The following is a 19,853-nucleotide window of genomic DNA, read 5'->3' as shown; positions in this document are numbered from 1 at the left end:
TGTCTTTTGATATCAGCAAAGCGTACGAAAAAATGGACCTACTCTTTCTTGCCGAAACTATGAGAGAAAAAAACATACCATCTGACAGATACTCTTGGACCCTGCTCTTTCTGGAATACAGGGAGCTGAAGATGTATGAGTGGTCTTACTCAGAAACCTCGCTTCATTCCAAACTCAATAACTCAACTGGCATCTACCCATACGCGGATGGCTTTATCATCCTTGCTATCGGGACAGGAGATGATCATTTGAATAGGCTACTACAAAAACCGTTTGACTTTTTGTGAATAAAGGTAACACCCTGAAATTCCCAGCCAGTAGAAACAAGTTTAGTGTTATTGCTTTTAAGAGAAATAATGGCAAACCATGTAAAATTTTGGTACATCAGACCCCTTTAACACAGGTACTAGAGATTACATTTCTCGACAGGACAGTTACGAAATCCCTATCCCTGGAAGATCACGTCAATAATACAATCATAAAGGTGGAACAGGCTTCGAGGGTAGTAAACTTTGCAACATAATCCCCCTGAGAGAGTCGTAAAACTGTTTAGGACAATTGTGAGATCAGTGCTTGATTATGCTGCTGCATCCAAGCTCTTGATACCCAAATACTTGGCCAACAGAATAGCCACTATTGTGGCATTTCAGTTGAAAAGGTGCCTACGTTTAACTAAGTCTTCACCGCAACATGTTGCTCATGATCTGGCGGACGAACCCCCAAAAAGTTCAGAAAGGCGCTGATAAAGCTAAAAAAATCTGCTCCCTACTCTTATAGTTTGGTTATAGACAATTCCATGGCTAAAAATGATCTATCGGTAACTTATATGAATTTCTAGAAAGCCTTTAATAACTTCAAGATCTATGAGGTGGAAAGGAGAGTGGGAAACCTGCTGGTCTGGAGTGGGTCAGGGCAGAGAAGGAATGGGAACAGAAACGGTTGGGTAGTTAAAATCCAAAATGAAATAATATAACTCATGAACTTATGCAGCAACATCGGCTGTGGCCTCCAGCTAGTCGGTAGTCTCCGACCGCCCTCCCGGCAAAGCTGGCAACACGATGCAAGCAACGACGGTGCTCTCTGCTGAACTGAATGGGATAAAGATGGCCCACGTACGATCATCGTGGCCAGAGTTCTAACGAAGTTAACTCCGCCTGTCAGCCTGCTGGGACGTCGTGGGACAGCTAAAACCTACAACAGCAACATTTTTTATGTCCCGATATCACGCATCGGTGTAATGACAAGTGAAATTTCGACAGATGACATATGAATAATACGTGACAATCCAACACTTCAGCGGAGCTTCAGAACTTTCAGACGGATCTTTACTGTGAATTTCGGCAACCTTTCAGAGTATAGCTCTGCCCTCTTGGGAGATCGGTCAATTAGGATGACCTTTTGACGCTCTCGTAGTTCATAAAGTTATCACAATAGTTGCTGTGTCAAATATGTCCCAGCTACTGAAGCAGATTGAGCACAAGGCGGTCAATACCCTTACGACAATTAATAGCGCAAACTAGAGTTAAAGTTCCGCACAAAATAAAAGGACATTGGGAAGACAAGTCTAAAATGGGATAGAGCTGATCCTTTTTGTATGGAGAGTTCAAAACGTGCGGGTGGTTTTAGGCAAATGGAATCCGATATATGAATCATGAATATGAAAATATATTCATAATAAAAATCGGCGACAAAAAAAGGGAACTGAAAAACATAGATGGACAATAAACGGACTTCATTCAAGTTTTTCCAAGCAAATTATTGAAAGGCGCTTTGGAGCTTTAATATGGAAAAAAACGTTAATAAAAACTATTAAAAAATGTTCACTTAATTTGCATTGCAAATTTAATGAAATAATGGTAAATTTTGATACAGTAAATTTAAGTTTTTGAAGATAATCAAAATATTTATATTAAAGATTATAATCGGTATGCAAATTTACGTTAATGATGATCAACGCAGTTTGCCCACGAGATATATCACCATTCATAATATTTTCCACAACTACTCAGTTTGGTATAATCAATTGGTCATCGCAAAGGTTACCCAACTATTATTTGCTTGTTGAAGTGCTTCATGGACCATAATCTCCAACGCGCTTCATTGCAATTATTGCTGAATCACTGCAACCTGTTTTGAACGCAAACTTCAAGTCACAAACCATATTATTCACCAATCATCGCACCACACAATCATTATTCATCATTACGTCCATCATCACTTTGAGAGTCTGGACCGATACTCACCCGATATTGGTCTACCTCATAAGGTTCCACAATGACATTTCACAATTGTTCATACTTTTCATGTTTGGTGATTCTCAACTCGCTAGGAAATGTTGGTCTTTAAAAGGAACATGCTAAGAATAGAGAATGGAGCTGAATAATACTCCTAATCATAGTACTCCATTGATTTGATCAAAATCAGCCCAAAATCTAGTCATGGCTACATAATCGCTGATCAATGGACGAAAAATATCGTTTTGGGTGGTTCAATTCATGGTTGGAGGTATTTGTACATGTTCAGGTAATACAATGATTGCTGAACTATAAACATGATAAAATCGGGTTTACAACTGTTGCCAAGGAAGCAAGGGGCTCAAATATTGAGGTTGACCGAATAATTTTTTAAGCAGTTTCACCTGGAAAGGTCAAAAGCGATTAGAGATTCTGAACCAGAAATGTACTCACCAATCTCGTAAAAGTTTTGAGCTTGAAGTTCCAATGATGACTTACATTGGACATTTAAATTGTCTGCATTTTATTCATGCGATAACAAAAATTCTGACCCCAAATTCTTCCATTCTGTACCACCATTACTGTCCCACTTTCACATTTGCCTACCAATTCCAATCTTCAGTTTGATTCCTCCATCATCACCTGTATCAATTTCATGAAGTGTGGCGATTGTCAATTTTCCTAAAAGGTTTGCCTCAAACTCAAAAAAGCCGACAATCAATACAACAGGCCGTAGCCATTTATTTAAACGACGGCTTGACTTCAAAGTGAATTCAAAAAGGATAGAATTATAACAAACTAAAATTTAAATATGAATCATACAAAAGATGGTGAAGACAAGATCAGTGATCTGGCGATTAAGAATCCAAGATATTATTAATTTCGATCATTTCGTTTCCAATACCGTTGAGAGGGAAGAAAAGACCACTAAAGATTCATTTTTTCTCCCATTTTATCGGCTTTGTGTTATCCACACATTTAAATGCGTTTCAGCAGGTGATCAACCCGCCGCCGTATAATCATCAATCCGAGCTTCAGGCTACCTACCTAGTGCCTAGCCTTTGGTATCACCGTGACGATCGGTGCGTCAATAAAGCTGAACCGAATTAAAATTAATATTTAATGATAGATAAATTTGTTAGGATTTACTATGTAAACAAAACGCTATTCGTACCAAAGTTTCCAGCGGATTGGCCGGATTATTGTTACGACCGTGTTGTGAGGCTCAAATTGCAATTGCATGAGATCTAATGACCATCTTATTCTCAGTTGATCATTGTCACGTTCTTAATGATAATTTATTTTCAAATTAAGTGATTTAATCATTAATCAAGATCATTTCAATTTGAGAACTACACAGTAGTCGGACAAGAGCAACATTTAGGGATTAGAAAAATACACGATTACTCAGAGGTGATTTGACTTTTGAAAGACCATGAAAGTAACGTGCACAGGAGAACAGGGAATGTGTTCTAATGTGGTAACAATCACCAACTGATCTCGTATCTTTCGAGCCTCCTGTTATTCTCTACAAAGGTTACATTGACAAGAAGTGGCATTGCCTCTGGGAACACTTTTTAATCTGAAAACTTTTGGTAGGCAAAGTTGCCTCCTTGCATCAGGTAACTGCCCACCAACTTTGAATTTTAATAGATTGAACAACAAGCGTACATTTCTGCAAGACGACGCTAGTAATTTCCATCCTCTTCATATGATGTCACCCTGCGCATTGACAGCGCTAGATACGTGATCACCACTGTCACTCAAAAACTCCAAATGTTCGTCAACACCTGTCTCCGCAGTGTTACTGATGTATTCTTGCTAGAGAAAATCTCGCACAATGCCCTCCGCATCCAAAGAAGTGGACTACCCCCAACTGTACCTGAGCCTATCCAGTGCGAAGTTCTCGCGATCACTGTTAACCGACAGTGTCTGTCAAATGCTTAAGATAGGTATTAACAATTCCAAATCATGGGTATGGCGAAAAGCGGTCCTAAGTGTGACTGGATGACAGGATTTTAGATTCTGAGCTCCTCGAAGGTTACTCTGTGTTTCGTTGTGACAGAGATTGCGTTGCGCTTGGCAAGACAACTGGCGGGGGTGCTCTAATAGCTGTTAAGTCCCCTCTCCGTGCCGAAATCATCTTTTCCTCCTCCTCCTCCTCCTCCTCCTACGATTCTGTTACCATACGTGTCCTTTCGCCAAACATATGTCCCTTTATCATATCGTGTGTATATTTTCCCTGCTTAAGCCCGCCTTCTCTGTACGAGGAATTCTTCGACAGATTATCAGAGGCCCTAACCGTTTTGTTTCCCTCACTTCCTTTCATCCTCTGTGGTGACTTTAATCTTCCTATGCTCTCCTAGCCCGTTACACCTGGCCTTCCCTCCCTCCCTAATAACTCGACCCACCCTTCTCTTCCTCTATCAACTTTACACTGTACACCTGTGGAGTTCTCCAATTTAACTTTTCTAGAAACCTATTAGATCGCACTCTTGACCTTGTCCTCTCTAACCTTCCTGTACGTTATCTTTCCCAATCCCTTCATGCTCCGTCTTACATTGCCCCCGACGCCCATCATCCTGCTCTCGAGTTCGATGTTCAGATATCCCGACTCCACTCTCCTGTCGCTCGGAAGCCTACCAAGTTCAACTTTCGTAAGGCGAACTTCGAAGGTCTGAACTCAGCCCTGGCGTCAATCAACTGGATCCCCCTGCTCTCTCCATTTACATGTAACCAAGCACTCAACACTTTCTACAAAATATTATCTGATCTTCTTCCTTGTTACGTTCCCTCCTCTCCTAAGTGCTTACGGTCTTACCCCGTCTGGTTCACCACTGAAATTCACAAAAAACTACGTCAAAAACAGACTGCGAGAAAGAAGTTCCTGTCTTCCAGAAACGTTGCTGACTTAGTTTTTTTCAAATCCCTTCGTTCCTCGGTCAAATCTTTAATACGTAAGTCCAGACACGAATATTTGTCCAACGTGGAAGACTCACTAAAGCGCGGAAATCTGAAACCTTTCTGGTCCCACATTCGCAACTCCCGCTGCCCCGCCCAGTTATCCCCTCCGGCCATTAAATTCTCTGGCTTCTCTGCTAACTCTCCCCAACGATCTTGTGATTTACTCTGCCGCTACTTTTCGTCGGTCTGTGTTCCTCCTCCTTCCTCCGAATCCCTCCCGATAGTAGATGTAGCCTACTCCGCATCGCCTACCATTCCCCTTCTTACTCCTATCCTTGTCGAATACCTCATTGGCGAACTTGATGCCAAGGTCGGACCTGGCTACGATGGTTTTCCAAACCTCTTTTTGATCAAAACTGATAAGTCCATCTCCCTTCCCCTATCTCTTATTTTCAACAAAAGCCTTGAAGAGAACCATTTTCCCAGCTTGTGGAAAGAGGCTCTCATTATCCCCATTTACAAAAGTGGCGATCGTTCGCTTGCCGAGAATTACCGTCCCATTTCCCTCCTCTCCTCCTGTTCCAAAATCCTGGAAAGATATGTCAGCGACTGGTTGTCCGCCCACTTTGGCCAACACATAATGAAAGAACAACACGGCTTCATTAAACGTAGGTCCACTGCCTCCAACCAGCTTGACTTTACCAACTTTGTCGCCAAATGTCTAAATTCACGGCAAGAAGTGCATACCATTTACACTGACTTCGCGAAAGCCTTCGACACTGTAAATCACAAGATACTTCTATCCAAACTCTCGTCCCTAAACGTTCCCATACCACTTGTTTTATGGCTTGCTTCTTACCTTTCCAACCGATCCTGCCGCGTCTCTTTTGACGGCTGTACTTCCCGCTCCTTCTCCCCCTCTTTTGGCATCCCACAGGGGTCTATTCTGGGTCCTTTGCTATTTTTATTTTTTATTAACGACCTCCCTCCCCTCCTTACTTGTCCCTGTTTGCTCTATGCAGACGACCTTAAGCTGTTTTCCGCTATATCGTCGCCTATGGACTGTGTTTCCCTTCAGAATAACCTGGACACTCTGGTTCGTTGTTGCTCGACTAATGGTTTAGCGCTAAACGTCAGAAAGTGTCACTCTATGTGCTACTCCCTAAAATCCTCACCCACTTCTTTCTCCTACTCGCTTGACGGACATTCCTTATCCTGCTTAAATTCCACTCAAGACCTCGGAGTCACTTTCGACAATAAGCTCCGCTTTGACACCCATTGCCTCGATGTCATCAATCAAGCAGCAAAATTGTCAGGCTTTATTCTTCGCTCCTCCTCTGATTTTGACTCCATCCAACCCTCCTTAGCTCTCTTCAATTCCCTCGTAAGGAATACCCTCGAGTATTGCTCCGTGATCTGGTCACCCACTCGTAACTGTGATTGTCTTGCCCTTGAAAATGTACAACGTAAATTCACCCGTTCTCTCTCCTTTAAGAAAAGCTTCCCTCGTGTGGATTCCCCCTCCCACCTCCGCTTTCTAAACCTTCCCTTCTTACAACAGCGTAGATCCTATCTGGATCTATGCATATTCTTTAAACTTTCCTCGGGCTTGATGGGCTGCTCCGCCGCTGACGAGATCACCTGCCGTCCTGCGTCTTATAACACACGTAACGCAGATATTTTCAACGTGCCTTTCGCGGAGCTCGAAGTCTATTTTCATTCCCCGATTCCCAGGCTTTGCCGAAATTATAATGCAAAACAGCTTGGTCCTTTTGACTTCCCTACTTTAAGTAGTTTTGAACGTAGGATAAGTTTTTTGCTTTCTCCTCCTCCTGAGGACAATAATTAATTGGAATTCTTTCTGTTTGTTGTCCGTTAATTAAATAAATAAATGTAAATAAATAAATAAAACTAGGAAGGGATCAAACGAGGGCGATATCCAATAGTTCCGAGAATGATGTAAGGTCGGTGTTACCTATGGCATCCGATAATGATACTAACGATGGTTTCAATTCACCCCAGCAAATAATTCCAAATAAGTCCAGTGATGGAGCCTGCGGCCAAATGAGGACTAGCGCACTCAAATGGAGTCGCTGACAAACCGAAAAGCGGACATAGGGATACCTTGAAGTCCCTGCTATCTATGACGTAGAAAATATTTCCCGTGCTGCGCTATGCACAAGGAACAGCACATTGCAACGCTGACGAAGACAGCGGAAATACCTGAAGACTTCCCTCTACTGTCCGAGTCGCGTTAACCAAACTCGGCCATCTCAGGAAGAGCCAGCAGGTGAATCAAACGAGGCACCAGAAGCGGCGAAAAAGATGTTCCTTTAGGTAGTTGACGAATAGCAACAAAATGAACCTTTCAACTTCGTCTGTCGCGCGGAATAAGAAGAACAAAAACAGGTTAGCCTAAAAGTGAAAATGCTCCCCGTGTGTTAAGTGTCAATGTTTCTGCTGCTCTCAGTGCCTCAGAGTCAAAAAAGGAAAAGTTCCCTTCTCTTGATTACATATAATATTAATGCTTCGAATTTACTGAAAACCGCTGAAGGACAAGACCTTAAAAAACTCTAAGGTGAACCCTAATTTTTGCGAATCCACAGAGGACAACGAAAAAACTTTCTCGTTCATCAAAGAGCAAGGGCTTAACGCTATTATAATGACCCCTCTATCCCTTAGGACTCAGTTCATAATTATCAGTGGACTTCACGCGGAAACTCACCCGGAGAAATTATGGCAGATCTCAGCTTAGGGCACCCACAGGGTTCACTCGGTTTCCAATTTTATGACCAGGGAAGATCGAGCCCTCCGCAGGGAGAATTTTTGACTCCTTACTATAGTCAATTTTGAACCTCCCAAAAATAAAGTTTTCAAGGAGAAGTACATTCTTCACTAAAAGCTTACTCTGGAATAGGTGAAACTTGTGAAGCAAGTGCATTATTATAATTGTCACACTTCGGACAAACCACCCAAAATTGCTTGATAGACGCGTAGAGTGCACAAAGAGCCGTCCACGTGGAAAATACTCAAGACCTATGATGGAAGTTCCGAATTGCTACAACTACAGCCAAATTGCGCACTCTGCAAAGTATCGCGTCGTAAAAAGAAATGATAGCCTCATGGGAGGTTGCCAGAGAACGAAAGGCAACCAACAAACTTCAGGTAAACGATGGTTGGACAACTATTATAGAGCTTGAGCAGCCCAGCCCCCTAAAGCAATCAACAAGTAACTTCCGAGAATTCGTTGATCATCTCATTTCTGCGCCCAGTAACGAGCTTATCCTTAAGTTATTGAGTTAAGTATTCCCACATTTAACTCAGCGCTTTGGACCTCAAACGCTCAATGACAAACTTTTACTGCATATCGAAGACTCACCTTAACAGTAGGCATAATGTAAACTACACTGGATATAACATAACCTGGAACAATAAAAATTCTGGGAAGACTCATTTAGTTCGAAAGGAATATCTATTTCAGGGGATCGCGATTGAAAACCTTCTAACTCCTTCTTTTACATCAAATGTAGCTCTAAAACTTAGCAACTGGGCCATGATTTGAAAGTCTTCGGCAATCTCTAGTTAAAGGCAAAATATGTCTTCCTCGATTGCAGAAAAACGCAAACCTATTGGGGCAGCACCTACCAATATAAATGAGGAAACCCTGATAAAGTGAATTCACGATCTTTTCTCGCCATCCATCCATCAATCTGGAAATTATAGGACATAAAACCCGGGCCTAAAATAAATATAAAACTTCGTTCTTACTAATAACAGAGAACCTGTCTGCAGTGGAAACTAGAAAAGCACAAGTTCTCACAGAATGATTTGAGACCCAGCTCAATACCTCAGACTCAGCTCCGTTTCGAAACGGCCCGATCTTAACTCCAACTGTCGAACTGACAATCCAAAACTTGCCTAAAGGGGGTTAGTGACTTTTTCGGCTACGGACACCGTAGTCAAACTTGTGGATTCGCAACATTTTATAAGTCTTCCTCAACTCAAAATAGGCCGGACCTTAGGAGATTTCTTCATCAAAAATTTCCCTAAAAATTCCTTTAGCAGTTTTTAATAACTGCGTTAAAAATCGCTATTTTCCATCTACTTGGAAATGCAAAAATGATTGCAAATCCGAAAAAAGGCAGCTTCTCCGAACCAAACAATTTCAGACCCATTTACCTACTTCCCAACCTGAGAAAACTTTTTGAGAGAGTTTGGACAGCTGGACTTGTCCAACATTTTAATCTCGAAAATATCATTCCTAATCATTAGTTCGGGTTCCGTTGTAAACATGGAATGCAACATACACTAAGGTACCTCCTGATACTATGATATTCCTTAATAATTTCAAAGCCTTTGGAATGATGATCAGCTTTCACCATCCTTGCCTATGCAGACACAATGAAGACATCCTGTTACTGGAAGTTCTACCATTGTGCTCACTAAGCCCTTGTGGTTGAACTTTCACTTGAAACTTCTTCCTTGGTAGACCTTGATTTTTTTCTTCTTAAATTGTATTATTGTGGCTAGGCCAGTATCATCCCTGGCTTCTTCAAATCGTACCATCGACCGAAGAGTTCGTCAGTATACTAAACTGATTCAGCAAGGATTTTAACCTTATATACCGACAACCTTCACAAATGCCTCCACAATATCGAATCGAATGTTCAGGGAAATCAAAAAACTTGTCCTCGCCTGAGCAAAACAACCCAACAAGTCCCAATCCTACTCCAAACCCTCTCCCTGCCTGAAAAGGCTAACTTCCAAGCAAAGCACTTCCTGCAAGCACAGTCCACGACTGTTTTCGAAACCGAATTCAACGAATCAATTTCCCGACTTAGACCTCATCTTTGGACTGCACTCAAACTACACAAGACCTTTTCACTCGTCCCCTCAATCATCCAGATCGCCGGGAGAACATCCCACCCAACCATTTTGTCACACCGAACATGATCACGGCATCGATCATGGTGCTGATAAATCCCATCCATAGTCCTACAAAAATGGGTTTTAAGCCACCTCAATTATTAACCACTGCCTCCTTAACTCCGAATTTCCCCACTGATTGGAAGAGTGCTCGTATAACACCCATCTCGAACAAATGAAAGCCCTCTAAATCTTACCCCAACATTTTCGAGCGGAACGTCAATTCCATTATCGATAAATCATTGACTCAATTGCACACTTCCCGACTTTCAATTCACTCGGTCCAGCACGGGTTTCTTGTCTTTAAAACGCACATATTTCTCGGTGTTGACCAGAAGACTTCAACCATTGCTTGCTTCCTAAACCTAAGAAAAGCTTTTGACCCCGTATGGCAATACGGTTAGGTTAAAAACCTTTCTAAAATTCTCAAATTCCATCCGCAGTTCTGTCAACTAATCCTTAGCTTTCTAGATGGACAGAAATCTCAAGTCAACATCCTACAAGACCTATCATCCCTATACATATGTCCAGCAGGCATTTCCCGGGGTTCAGTCCTTTCAACCACCACCTTGTTTTCCCTGTTCACCGCTGACCTACGTAAACCGAGTCACGACCCTAATCCCATCAAAGTCATATAATACGCGGACGACCTGATCTTTTACATATCTACTAAACTTTTTCCCTCGGCGAAAGTTGTCTGAATTCCTGTTTGGACGAGCTTTATAGATACTTCCCTTTTTGGAAATTATTCCTTAATTCTCAGAAATGTGAAACAATTGTGTTTCGCAGCAACATGAAGATCACGCCAAAAATAACGAGGCCGTCCTTTCCCTCAAAATCCGTGACACGCCCATTCCCACTGTGAACGAAGTCAACCACTTAGGGGTGACCATGAACTAATATATTTCTTACTAATCTTATATTTCGAAGAGACTGAACCGTGCACATGGTGCCTGCAAATCCCTGTATCCCGTCTTACAATAAAATGAAACGCCCCAACGCCCCCAAAAATTAAGCTGTTCTGTTACAAATAGCTTATCACACCTCTCTCACTTTTCATTTTCTGGTCCGATAGTTCACCGTCCCAAATAGGGAGGTCTTGGCTGAGAGAACGGAAGATCCTCTGCCAGTGCTCCAAGATCTACAAGAACGAAGACCTGTCAAATTCCCCGCGTTGACGCTGTCCCCGTTCTTCACGACATTAATTTTCTAACCAAATGCCAGACACACTCCAATCCCCCCTACGTTCAGCGATCGTCAGTCTACAATTAAACCTCCAGTGACACTGTTCATCGAAAACTTAGCTGACTCCATGTGCGGACGACCAAAAAGGATTGACATTTTGTTGGACCAGATACTGACAATGACATCATGTTGCCAGGATTTACAGCCGGGCATGGATTCATTGGTGGACACGGAAGAGACTACTGGTTAAAAAATGTTGGAAGATCAGCGACAAACAAGAGAACTGTCTGTAACTGCGACAACAAATCAGCCGTGGAATGCCATCAACAAACCATCAGACGAGATAATGCTGGGAGGTTCATTGTCCGCCTCCTGGTAAAACAAAGTGCTCTGCATGGTTGGAAAAACCAATTCTCAGAAACGAGCATATTTTCAATTTGCGCAAATGGAAAAGGAGGTGACAAACAACGAAGCCTTGAGGAACCAGTACGTACCATACAAAACTTCGAGTTGTATTCGACGCGTGGCAAAAAACACTGTCAGAATAATCACTCAATGGTATATCGTGTCCAAAACAGCATTATCCGGATACTGATGGAGTGGGGAACATAACTGGGATGGCAGTTGATATAGAGAAGATCTACCAATAAATATTGGTACACTCTCAAGGTCAGCATTTTCAACGAATAGTGTGAAAAAGCCATCCAACGGACCATATAAACTCTTCAAATTAACCAGAATAAAGTATGACAGCGCTCCTTATTTAGAAATTCGGACTCTATATCAACTGACAGATGATGCAGACCTCTACCATCTTACCAAGTGCTGATAAAAGGTTTACGTGGATGATATCTTGGCAGGCACTCCAACAGGACCTCATCAAAGTGCTTTGAAAAGGAGGTTTTAACTTATGGGGTATGGATTGCGAATTACGGTAATCAGCTAAGATCCATTTTTGATTCAGACTGGGAAACTAAGGTGCCGTTGGACATTAATGAGCTCGTTAGAATATTAGGGTACGGTAGCATCTAGCAAGGAACTGTTTCCTATTCAAAGTCAACTTAGAATAGATCACCGACAATGCGCTAATGACAACGATGACGCAATTCGGCAATATACTGCATTATTGACAGACAAATCGCTGTAAGAAAGCTTGGAAGGAAACCTATATCCTTGGAAAGCATGTTCACGCTCTTAGTACAGAACTCGAGGCCTTTGACACCATTGAGCACATGACTCTATTGGGTTGACTCATGAGCACTTTTTGATGGAAGAATCTCTATTTGAGTTGATCGTCTGGTCATTGGTTTCTAGGAAGAACTATGGCAGCTTATCCTGGAAGCAATGGATTGACTAGGGTTATGACGCGGAAAATGAAGAATAATGTCATCAAGCAACCTATTATTGGGATTTGTCCATTGTCAACCAATGGGATATGTGGATTAGAACCTCAGTATGGGGCTTTAACAGTCCAGGCCGGTGAAAAAATTTCGAAAATGTCCAAACTACTGATCAATTTATTCGCATTGTTAACCTGTGTCATGAGGTGAGAAGCAGTTATATCGACAAACTTGAGGTGCGCGAAACATTACCTTAGTAGGTAATGGGATATCGTACCACTTTTTGAAAAAGTGGTATTAAAAAATACAAAGTGATATCACAAACATCACCTTCCTTTATCCTAGCCGTGCATGTGATGATATACCATCAACATCATATATGAACACTTACCAAAGATTGCTTATCATTAAAGTGATTTCCACTGCTTTTATTGCATAACATAAATGTTATCTATCAATGAAAAATGAATGAACCTTTCATGTAAGAGAGGAAAAAACAAAAGATCCCAAAAGAATGTAAGATATTAGAACGAGCAGGGAATCATGATTTTTACGAACGAACATTACTTCATTTAGTAGTTATCTTGCTTGAGCACAAAATCAAAATCAATCAAAAAAAAGATTTCCAACCGATAGTCGACATCGCCACTCGACAGTCACCTCAACCTAACCAACCTAATCAGCAACCGATATTCATTCGTTAGCAAGGGATAACATTAAAATCAATTACTTAAAGCTACGAATCTGCATACCCACATTCATATGTATCCGAAATCATTTTCTAGCCGAAAGTTAGTCCAAAGATAACCCGATGTCAGCCCAAAGTCAGCAAAAACAACAAACAATCTTAAGTATCATGGATTCGCAAGCGATAATGGGCGTCGGTATCAGCTCGGATTCAACAACTGACATCGCCCCTTGTAACACGAGGAGTGATAATGTTAGGTGATGTTTTGTAGTTTAATATCACGTTGCAAAGCATTAACCATTACAGGAGCAATATCACCAACACTTTTGTAAAGCAATGATGTTAGATAATGTGGTGATGTTAAGTAACGCGATGATGTTAGTAATGTTGTTGCATTTACTTGGCTGCACCATAGACAGAGGCACTATGAGGTGATATACAAAATTAAATCAGGAGTAGAAAGCATCTCGGAAGTCTTGTCGCCGTGGACTCTAGGGAACACCCGGAAAGAGCTAAAGAGCATTTCGTCAAACCGGAAACAAATGCCTGTAGGCGTGGTGCACCTCTTTGCTCCCTCGACGATTACCTACCTTGTCGGGGTGAGGGAGCTCAGTAAGGAAGATCCTCCAGGAAACGGAACACCTGACGCCAAGCGGTAATGAAAACCCCAAATCAAGGTGTGACTACCGTGCCGAGCGCTGAATGGTCACAGGGGTTAAGATGTGGCCGTAAACGGTGAACTTTGGGTACCAAGCGACCCCCAGTTTCAACTAGCCTTGTCTCGGCTCTGCCGAGATCGACTTACTTTCCCCGGAAAAATTGAGGCCATGGCAGCCAACTATGAAAAAACAAAAAAACACAACAAAACCTATTAAGCAAACACAGTTAAACTTCGATCGTGACGATCCAACCCCGAGTGAAGGGGCAACCCTGAGCTCATCGATGGAGAACCTGAGTCTAGTCTCAGATTCCCCATTTATTCAAGTGGGAACCAATTCAATTGGGGCCCAGTCCTTAACGGACGAACCGAAGCAGGCCCCTTCTGTCAGTACTCCTGACCCCAGGCTCCAATCGGCGCCACCTGCTGAGGCTAAAGTCTTGCCCATGGGTAAGCACCTGTCCACGGACAGCAAACTGCCTTCGAGGAAACCGCCTTAGGGCAAACAGCCTCCGGGCAAACCGCTTTCGGGCAAACTGCCTCCGGGCAAACCGCCTTCGGGCAAACTGCCTTCGGGCAAACCGCCTCCGGCAAACCGCCTTCGGGCAAACCGCCTCCGGGCAACGCACAACCAAAGAGCTTTGCCAAGGTTGAGGGGAAAGGAGCGTTCGGGGCACCTGCGGCTAAGGGGAAACCGAAGCGGCAGCGGTCCTCGGACGATCCTAACTATTCTACACAAAAGGTAGCAAAGAGGGCTCGGCCGGCAACGGCTAGGCCTTCATTTGCAGTCAAGGCTATCGAAGCCGATAGATGGGTCCTATATGACGACTCTAATCCATCCGGCTACGATACTGAGCAGTGCGAACAACTTAGGAGGAAACTCCTCCTAGCTGTAAGGACTGCGTCCGCGCAAGGCATTAAGCTTTGCTTTGAGTCGGTAGGTGTATACCGTAAAATGTTACGGTTGAACTTTACCGACGAAGACACGAGCGAGCGACTCAGGCAGTATTGCTCCTCCCTTAACGATGTGTGGGAGGGTGCGCGACTAACCTTGAAAAGGGTCCTGAGCTTCCATCGATCAAAAAGTGCTTTCTCTGGCTTTCAGAAGAAGAGGAAAATGGTGTTGGGGTTCTGGAACAGCTTGGTGTACAAAACAACCTTAACACTTCCACCTGGATGCTGCTAGGCAGCAAAACAGGAGAGAGAACCGATAGGCCGGGAACTTTTCTCACTATCGGCGGGGAAAAATCGGGTTGCCGCCTCTACTATGGGCTGGGGACCATCACATTACAAGTGTCGGCTCCTAAAACCATTGAAGGGGACATGCAGCCCCCGGCATTTACATCTGAAACGTAGATGAGGTGCCACATTTCCCAAGTAAATTTGCAGCATTGTAAAGCGGCAACTGTACTTATCAGTCGTCGGATCAATAGCTGCAAGACATTTATACACCTCATACAAGAACCGTGGGTAGTTGGTGGGGCAGTCAGGGGCCTAAACTTCCAACATGCTGACCTATTATATGCCAATGGAAGCGATCGACCCCGCACCTGCATGGTAGTCTCGAAAGACTTCCAGCCAAACCTGGTTAACGACCTATGTGATGGCGACACCACATCGGCTAAGCTAACCACAAAAAGTCAACAGGGAGATAAAGAGATATGTACTATGGTGCTCTGCATATTTCCCCTACGACGCAGAAGACGTTCCCAGGGGAACATTCATCAGAGCTATCCCATATGCCAAAAGTAGAGGCATGGGGGTAATAGCAGGATGTGATGTCAACGCTCACCACATATGCTGGGGAAGTTCGAACATCAATGCAAGAGGATCGAGACTACTGGAGTATCTAGTGGGTACCGATTTACAGATCCTAAATGTGGGTAATGAACCCACTTTCTTCAACGTGGTCAGGCGAGAGGTCATCGTCATCACGGTGGCATCTCCTGACATTGCGGCTCTGATCGGAGAGTGGAGAGTATCAAACGATATCACACTCTCGGATCACAGACGCATTGATTTCGTTATGGGCATGGATGCACTCCATTTCGGAATCCGAGAAAAACAGATTGGGTAATATATCAAATAGAATTGAGCACCCGAGTCACAAATCCATTCCTGGAATTGAGAAGACAACCCAGATGATCATAACTAGCATGAGAGAAGCTTTCGAAGAAAGCTGTCCACTCAAGATGCCAAAGAAGGGTAAAACACCATGGTGGAACTCGGATTTGGCAAAACAGAGGAGAACGACAAGGATGCTCCTTAATCGTGCTCTGAAGGGTGAATCAAGCACTAGTTGGAATCGCTATAAAGAGGCACAGAAGGCTCTAAAGAAGAGGCCATAAGATCGGCTAAACGATCATCTTGGAGACGCTTTTGCGAGGAGACTAACTCTCTTGAGGCAACCTCAAAACTGAAGCGGATTTTGGTCAAAGAACGTAGCCAGAAACTGGGTTATTTACGTTTACAGAATGGGGAGTACACAGAAAGCGATGATGAAACGGCAAATCATTTGCTTGAAGTACACTTCCCAGGCAGCATCCAAAATCTAATCTCGGGGCCAACAGGTGCATACAGCCCTCAACCGAGAGACTGGAATCTGACATGCAAAGTAGTATCACTGGAGCGAGTGAAATGGGCAGGTCCGGATGGCATCATCCCTGCGCTAGTAATAGAAGGAATGGATGCCCTGGGTCTACACATTCGGAATATATATCGCGCATGCCTAGCACATGCTTATATTCCAATTAAATGGCGGGATGTGAAGGTGTTGTTCATTCCCAAACCAGGAAAACCCACCTACACGGACGCAAAAAGCTTTCGACTGATCAGCCTAACGTCCTTTCTGCTAAAAGGACTAGAAAGACTAGTAGATCGGTTCATAAGGGATACACACATTCCTAAGTGGCCACTTCACCATAGGCAACACGCCTACCAGAAAGGCAAATCCACGGAGACAGCACTCCATGAACTTACGGCAAAAATTGAGAAGGCGATGTCCGAAAACAATACGCCTTAGGCGCATTCATGGACATCAAAGGTGCCTTCAATTATGCCTCATTCGCGGCAATTTGTGATGCGGCAAGACAGCATGGAATCGAACCGCTGCTAATCAGTTGGATCCTTCACATGCTAGAGTGGAGAAAAATCCACATATCGGTCGGCCAGAAGTCTATTGAAGCAGGATGTCTCAGGCGCTGCCCACAGGGAGGGGTTCTCTTTCCACTGTTATGGCTCTTGGTGATGGATACCCTGCTGTGGCTCCTGGAGGACAAAAAAGTCTTCGCGCAAGCATTTGCGGACGACTTAGCCGTAATAATTACCGGCAAGTTTGCGGACACCGTATGTGACCGCTTGAATGCAACTCTGCATGTAATCCACAGCTGGTGTCTCCGCAATGGACTCACGGTGAATGCTAGGAAGACTGGACTAGTTATGTTCACTAGGAACGTCAGGTGGGGGGCGGAAATCCAGCTGGCACAAACAGTCAAGTACTTAGGAGTACATTTCGACTCCAAGTTAACGTGGAAGCATCATATCCAGGAACAATATCAGAAATCCTGCAGATTGCTCTGGTGCTGTAGGAATGCGATAGGTAAGACCTGGGGACTTTCACCTAAACGGATATATTGGATGTATAAATCCATAATAAAACCCATTTTGATGTATGCATGCTTCGTCTGGTGGCCAAGACTGAACTTTGCTAACAGCAGGAAGCTGCTAACGCAGATTCAGAGACTTGGTTGCCTAAGTATTACTGGAGCAATGAGTACTACGCCGACTGCGGCACTTGAAGCTATCCTAAATTTACCCTCCATTCACTTGGAGGTGAAACGGAAAGCGGCCAACGACGCATATAGGCTCGATACCATTGGGGCGTGGAAAGGCGGCCAATCCAACGGGCATGCGTCTATCTGGAAATTCCTTGAAAAATATCCGGTAGCCCTGATGCCGACCGATCATATGGTTTCCAGATTCGTCTTTGAAAAGACATACACTGTCGTAATCACCGAAAGAGAAGAATGGTCGACAAGTGGCCATGAGTCTTTTCAGATTACAGACCTAATAATCTTCACCGACGGGTCAGTCATGGAGGATGGATCGGGTGCAGGTGTGTTCTCGGAGAATCCGATTATAGAACTGGCCCGACCCCTCGGAAAAATGGCGATCATATTCCAGGCGGAGATATATGCCATTGCATTAGCAGCAGAAGAATGTCTGCGACAAAAATGGAGGGGTCGCACCATTCGAATCTGTTCCGACAGTCGGGCGGCATTATCAGCACCAAATGGCAACAACATATCAAGCCAGTTGGTGTGGAGTTGTCATCAAGTGTTGCTGAAACTTGGCCGACTGAACGAAACATTCCTGATGTGGATGCCGGGGCACTCTAACATCGCCGATAATGAGGAGGCTGACAGACTGGCTCGCCGAGGGTCTGGATCCACAATGGTGCGGCCAGAACCAGCTCTTGGAATCCGACCATCTACTGTCAAGTCTACTCTGAAGGGTGAAATTGCAAGGATTCACGCAACCGAGTGGAGAAATTTGGACTCTTGCCGGCAAGCGAAAATCCTTGTGAAAGAGCCTGGGGCCACTAGAGCGGCATTTTTGTTGTCCCTTAAGAAGTGGGACATGAAAACCCTAGTAGGGCTTTTGACGGGACACTGCCCCTTAAACTACCATATGGAAAAGATTGGGGTAGGGGGGTTTCGGCTGTGTGCAGCCAATGTGAGGAGGAGGAGGAGATGGCCCTGCACTTTTTATGCAGCTGCCCGGCATCCTCAGATCTCAGATGAAGACACCTTGGCAAGGTTTCCTTCAATGAGGAATCTGCACACTCTCTGCCTCTTGAGAATGTTCTCAGATTCGCTAAAGCCTGCGAACACCGTAGGCGGGAAACCATTGAATAGGCTACTTACGGGGATAGTACAATGGGCCTAATAATGGCCTGAGTGCTCGGAGCTGCGACTCCCCCCAGTTACCTAAACTAACTAACTTGCTGCGTTTAGAAGATATTGTCAAACATATATATATTTAGATGATAATGAGGTACACGAATCTTTAAGTTGAGATTTAATCCATTAGCAAAATGGATATTGCTCAGGTGGGGGTTGAAAATCTTTTTCGGTGAAACAAAATTTTAGAATTATACTCATCATTTTATAATTACACTCTTGAGGCAAAACTAAACATCCAAATCACTCTCTGTAGACCCTCTGTTCTTATAAAGCAAAAGCCTATCTACATATCTATTAGTTATACTCGAAAACCAATCCAAAAACAGAACAATCTTAAGTTCATATAATATTATAGTACCATTAGACCTACTTACCACCTAAGATTCCGTGAATACTATAATCCTTTCGACCATCATCATCGCGACGTTCCGAGCCCCGCAGCAACCGGCTGATGGACGACGTGGATGGTGGATCAGGTATGCCCTCCTGTGAAAAAGTTTGAGAAGACTAAGTTCCTTATTTTAGTATTATTATATTTAAATCTTAACTAATGAGTATGTTAAACACGTTTAAATAGTGATCACAACCTAGATTGTCCAGAATCAACTATAGATACATTGGACTAATGATAATGACTAGATATCAAGAGAACCTGATCTACTTGATCTGTGTGCTTGGGATCAGGTGTGTACTCGTATGTTGGGATGGTGATCGGCATTATATGGGAGAACATCAAAAGATCAGAATCACTTTCGATATTCATTTTAGCGCTGCAAGAGTCGTCGCTGATGATGAAAACATGAGTATCTTTTTTTGTAGCCCGAGGCTCTACACATGCCAGGAATTCACACACTCCGCACGGAGTATGATATCCCAACAGGAAATGGATCAGATTTTCGTGGTTTGGTAATTAATTGATTTGTGATTCTTGTTTAGAACACGTTTGACCATTTA

General features: G+C 43.5%; 1 protein-coding gene across 1 annotated transcript in view; it reads right to left on the bottom strand.

Annotated features, from left to right (window-relative positions):
* Nucleotides 1-19,853, bottom strand: part of LOC119654466 (protein gooseberry-neuro) — a 155,699-nt gene that overhangs the window by 95,834 nt on the left and 40,012 nt on the right. Inside the window, exon 3 of the mRNA XM_038059883.1 lies at nt 19,274-19,385. Within this exon, the coding sequence (XP_037915811.1) occupies nt 19,274-19,385 (112 nt within the window). The remainder of the gene's footprint in view (nt 1-19,273; nt 19,386-19,853) is intronic.

Source organism: Hermetia illucens, chromosome 4, assembly GCF_905115235.1.
Source record: "Hermetia illucens chromosome 4, iHerIll2.2.curated.20191125, whole genome shotgun sequence".
Classification (NCBI taxonomy): Eukaryota; Metazoa; Arthropoda; class Insecta; order Diptera; family Stratiomyidae; genus Hermetia; species Hermetia illucens.
The sequence above is the reverse complement of the archived record's forward strand: the minus strand, read 5'-3'. Positions and strand labels throughout refer to the sequence as shown.